This window comes from Euprymna scolopes, chromosome 37 (assembly GCF_053919585.1).
Source record: "Euprymna scolopes isolate OS-2025 chromosome 37, ASM5391958v1, whole genome shotgun sequence".
NCBI lineage: Eukaryota > Metazoa > Mollusca > Cephalopoda > Sepiida > Sepiolidae > Euprymna > Euprymna scolopes.
Window position 1 is genome coordinate 83,652,125 of NC_136518.1, and position 6,000 is coordinate 83,658,124.

The following is a 6,000-nucleotide window of genomic DNA, read 5'->3' on the forward strand; positions in this document are numbered from 1 at the left end:
CGGAGATTATGTTGGCTTAAACGTTGTGAGAATCAATGGATAAGATGAGAAAAGTAATCCTAGAATAAATGGATTAACACAAGATTTGAATTGTTAAAAATTTCAATCGTTTTAAAAATATTTAGCAGGCAAGTATTTTAATGGTAAAAAGAAAGAGAAGACGCTATTACACTAAGATGTAGGGGAGGGTGACAGTCTTTTTAGAAGTTTACCCCCATATATTCTTCATCTTCACCACTGTATGCTGAATGTTTACCAAAAGGCACCAAGTACTATTTTTAGAGCCTTTCTTTCACAGACGTGATGTTGCTAGTCTCATTCTTTTCTATGAATACTATTGTGGCATGTGTTCTTCAGAATTGTCTGATTCCTTGCTTCCTTTTTCCCAGCTCGTTTGACTCGTTGGTCTAGTGGTCTCCATCAATTCGTTGTTTTAATACTCCATTGTAATGCAGCTGCCTATTCCAGAAGTTTCTTTTCAAGTACTGCAAGGTTGTGGAACTCTCTTCCTACTCCCTGTTTTCTTCCTACCTTGGTCTTTACAAGACTAAGATCAATAATAATCTCCTGTTTTTGCGATAATCACCTTCCATTCGTGTTAGCTCGTTATATCAAGTGGCTTCATACCTTGTCTCAAGCGATTTCCATAAAAAAAAAAATCTCAACCAACCATTTGGAATAATGATTAGAGTTTTCACTAATAGGCCGAGAAATCAGGATTCAATCCTTGGTAGAGTCATCCCTAAAAATAGTACTTCATACCTTCTTGCTAAGCACTTTGTATTATTAAATGCACACCAAGGGTAAATGATATTCCAGGAGAGGAGTGGCGCCCTCCCCTACATCTCGGTGTAGTAGCCAATGAAAAGAAAGGAAACCGCTAGGTCGCCCTCGACTATGGTTGATTTATTTTACAGGATCAGACTCGTTACTTATTATTACTGTCAATTCACAGATTTATTTAAAAAAATCTATTTGTAAATACCTTTAGGTTGATCAGCATCTTTGGCTTTTTCCACAGCACCATCTTTTTTAACTGAAAGATAAAAGAAAAAAAAAAAATTAAGTTTTTTTTTTTACTGTTTATTCAACCCAAACAAGGCATAGTGTCACTAAATCGTAAGATGCTACTATTTACAGAGTTGCCAAGATACTATGTCGGGAGTTGGGCAGTGAGATGTCTGTTAACATTTCACTTGAACTTCTGTACAGTCGGGGAAACAGGGGCCTGGGAGGGAATTACAAAGTTTAGCAATTCTAAGGAAGAAGCTATTTGAGTAGAAAGAAAGCTTTACAGCATCTAGGGGTCTCTGCTGTGTAGGGGTGAGATTTTGCTGCTTGTCTGGTTTGTCGGGGGTATTTACGTCGAGGGGGTACTAGTGCTTTGAATTCGTCCAAGCACTTACCATTAAAGTACTTGTAAAACAGGCACAGGGATGCCATATTTCGGCGATGGGACAGAGGCTGGAGTTTAGGCAACAGTGTGAGACCTATTAGGTTGATGCTTTTTTTTTTTTATTGAACCCTATTTAGGAGTGAGGGGCTAGTTAATGAATGCAGCAATGTGTATGCTGTTATGTAAACGGTGCACTTCCAAAACGCGTGTGCATTTGCACTTTAAATACTTCAAGTTATTAATATGCAAATATCAGTTGGTTTTAAATACATTTTAAGATTCTTCAATTTTAATTTTTGCCATACAGGACCTGGTACATATCGAATATACAAAGTGGAATTCTCGTAGCTGTTGGCCTCATGCCATACTTTTTTTTTCTGTGTAACTAAAACAATATAGTAGATGATGCCTATATAAAATAAAAGATAAAATAATAATAAAAAAAATGCACACTAAACTTTAAAGAATTAAACAGATCAAATAGAGCAAACACAAAAAAAAAAAAAAAAAATTCAGAGAAAGCACTTGTGCGGATCCAATGATGCTTATTTGCATGCAAACATGCAGGAAAAAATTGACATTAACTATCGCATTTTCGATGTCCAAGTTTACAAAATAATAAAAAGTTTAAAATAACAAATTAACGGAATACAATTTACCTGAAAATTGAAACGTTTCTGTTAAAAAATAACCTTGAAAAAAATCATAATTTTAACAACAAATAAAACGTTTTCAACATTTTGTAGTCCTCAGTTTGCTATTTCATTTTTTTTTTCTATGTTTGGGTGTAATGGAATGACCTGGTTATCCATCCATCCATAGCCTTGAGCCCCTGGACGTGCATAGGCCATCCACAACTTTGTAGATGCTTTTGTAGTGATGAGTTCTTTTTTTTTTCGGGGTGAGGGTGCTGGTCCAACGCTCAACCTTCTCAAAAGGTACATACAGCGCCTAGCCTTCTCAAATGGTCATCCACTTGGTACTGGCCAGGCTCAACATTGCTTAACTTCGGTAATCTGGCGATAACCGGTGGGTCAACGTAATTGTGCTGTACATAACATGGTTACGGTTAAGGCCATATATATTTTTCTGGTCAGCATTTTATCCATATGACACATAAACGATTATCTCACTATAACTTATTGATTTTAACTAGTGGGACCTGTGAAATTCCACAGCGGACACTTTCCTATGTAATATATTGATGTTCGTATTCTGTGGATGTTCAGCGTAAATGGAGACGCCCTGATATTATTGTAGCTCTTTTGTTAAAACTGCAAAAGTATTTATTTAATCTAGCAGGGACGCCCAGCGAAGCCCAGTCCGTAAAATACGCTTAAATATGATATTTTAATTTATGCAGATTTCGTATTTACTTTTTGGAGTCAATTTTCTATCGATTCTTATATATTATAAAGTTGTGATTTAAATATATATATATATATCCATATGACTTTGGTGTATCAGCCTGAATGGAAACCGAAACCAAAACTTATGGAGATAAAATATATACGTATACATATATATATATATATATATATATATATATATATATATATATATATATATATATATATATATAACTACTTCATTTACTCACATAAAATTAATATATGAAAGTATAAATTTATGCGTAAACTTTAAGTATTTACTTCAAAAGTGCTCAATACGTAGATAGAGCTAGTTAGTAATTTATAAAATATATATGGCGATTAAGTTACACTGAATATTCCGCATTTCATCCACTCTAGGATTCTTCAGGCTTATGCGCATAAGCCTGAAGAATCCTAGAATGGATGAAACGGGGAATATTTAGTGTAGCTGAATTGCCATATATATTTTATAAATTACTATATATATATATATATATATATATATATATATATATATATATATATATATATATATATATATATATAACTTGACTTCCATTCAGCTATAATCAAAACCGAAACCAAAACTTATGGAAAATGCTTGGTAAAATTATTTATTACAAGAAATGGAAGGTCATAACAATTAAACGACAGTCACTCGGAAGAAAAAAGATATACGCGTGACACACGAAATAACACACATGCTATCGTATTAATGTATAGATGCGTGATGTGATTTTCTTATGTTAAAATGGTTTAAAAAAATATATATATATAAAATTTTGAGGATTTGTCTCTTCTGTGGAAAACAACCATTTAAGTCGCTGACAAGGACTTCTGGTTTTAACCAATCATTTATCCGAAAAATAATATATACATCCATACTCCTATAAATTTTTTTTTTTTTTTGTGTATTGATATTCATATTAAAAATCCTTTTTTCTATTCATTTAAAAAGAAAATACAACTTTGTTATATATGGGTCGTAGAATTGCATTCACTAGCGAAAGATCTAGTTAATTAGCATATTCTTTTAAACATTCATTTTAATTATTTCCCTATTAGTTTTTTTCGGTTTTCTTATGGGATGATGATATTTAGTTTAATATTACGTGTAATGCAGATATTCTACATGATTTATTCTTGCATAATATTTGCGTAAAAAGTTCATAGTAAACAAAAACCTCTTTCTATATTTATTTATATATGCGTATATAAATTTGCCTACCAAACTCCTCTGTCAGATTTTGGTCTACAGACATGGAACATAGTGTATTCGAACCCGTGCAAAATTTTATATTTGGGTTTTAGCCGGGTAAAATTCGGTGTAAAAGTGTGAAAGTTAAAACAATGGAATTTACCAGGTGAAGGTCGAACAACGGCATTATGAATATGCATGGATAATGTAATTTTTAGTCTTGCAGCAAACATGTCTTCACAGCTCAGGTATTAACGTCAAACGAAATAGTAAATCGTAAGCTAAATGTTTTGGTTTCGATTTTTGGCGGTGGGGCACAAGTCATTTTAAAAAAAAATTTTTTTTTTAATTATTGCTATATATTGGGTCCAATATAATATAATAGTAAATACGAAATCTGCATTAATCAAAATATCATATTTAGGCGTATTTTACGACCGGGCAATGCCATGTGGCCTACTGTGTGGATCACCGAAATTAAGCAACGTTGAACCTGGTCAGTACTAAATGGGTGACCATTTGGGACTTCCAGGTGCTGTATGTGCTCTCTGCTTATCTCGGCATTGTTTCCAGTCGTCCTAGACTTCTCCTTGCCACTGGACTCAAGCAGTGATGATTCAGAAGATGTGTGGTTGAAGATTGCGAAACCCTTGCCACACAATTACACGCACTACTGCCCCTACAGGGGGTATCCTTTAGGGAATTTCCCTAATAAAATAAAATAATACAATTCTATGAACAATGACAAACAACTTCTTCAACTTAACAAGGGAAAGGTTTATTTGCAAAGCGTACTGAAGGAAGAAAGTAGAGTCGGGTCTCCACGGCCTTACGAGGTAGTTACAACCCGCGGCTGTCGTCAATACCTTTAGTAGGAGCAGCGAAGAGAACAGGCGTCTAGCACCGACGAAGGCTGGTAGCGTAAGAGAGAGTTTTCTTCTGGGACCGGAAGCTGTCTGGTCCCTAGGGGTCAATTTGTATTCGTGCGCAAGTCCTCAGATTGGACAGTCTAGCGCCTCATCACTCACTCAGAGGAAGCGAATGCGCGAGAAGAAAAGGGGTCCATTTGTGTCTGCTACAATCCTTTGTCTTTTGAGACTGAATGGAGGCATCGATACGATGTGTGTGTGTGTGTGTGTGTGTGTGTGTGTGTGTGTGTGTGTGTGTGTGCGTGCGTGTGTGTGCGTGTGTGTGATAATAACAGATTTTAAAATCTGATGATACGAATTAAAAATCGAAAGCAAGAAATAAAATGCTCGATAATTCATCCGTTCAATGGGTTTAATTCAAACGACTGTTTTCAAATATGAACTATATCCCTTCAGCTTCCTGTTAATGTCGAGTATTCAAGATAGAAATATGAATCGTTTTGTCACCTTCTTATTGCACTTATACCATTCGTAAATAAGTTGTAGGCTAGTTTTCATTTTGGAGTATTATAGTTCGGTTTCAGATAGATATACAGACAGACACACAGACAGGTAGATATATATATATATATACATATAGATAGATAGATTATAAATAGATAGCCCAGTGTATATATATATATATATATATATATATATATATATATATATATATATATATATATTTGTGCGTGTGCGTGTGTGTCTGTGTGGGCGTGAGAGAGAGAGAGAGAGAGAGAGAGAGAGAGAGAGAGAGAGAGAGTGTGTGTGTGTGTGTGTGTGTGTGTGTGTGTGTGTGTGTGTGTGTGTGTGTGTGTGTGTGTGTGTGTGTGTGAATTTAAAATCGAAAGCAAGAAACAAAATGATCGATGATTCATCCGTTCAACGGATTTAATTCAAACGACTGTTTTCAAATATGAACTATATCCCTTGAGCTTCCTGTTAATGTCGGGTAGTCAGGATAGAAATATGGATCGTTTTGTCACCTTATTGTAGTTATTCTTAAATTACAACTATATATATATATATATATATATATATATATATAAACAAATTTACATGGTCGCGACACTGGACATGCGAATTAAGGTGACTTAATAAATGCTTGCGATAAGAAAGCAACCA

General features: G+C 34.5%; 1 protein-coding gene across 50 annotated transcripts in view; it reads right to left on the bottom strand.

The window, feature by feature from the left end:
• Positions 1–6,000, bottom strand: part of LOC145261258 (uncharacterized) — a 652,396-nt gene that overhangs the window by 149,853 nt on the left and 496,543 nt on the right. For all 50 annotated transcript variants that reach the window (XM_080119659.1, XM_080119671.1, XM_080119664.1 and 47 more), the window contains one exon: positions 986–1,036. In XM_080119659.1, the coding sequence (XP_079975785.1) occupies positions 986–1,036 (51 nt within the window). The remainder of the gene's footprint in view (positions 1–985; positions 1,037–6,000) is intronic.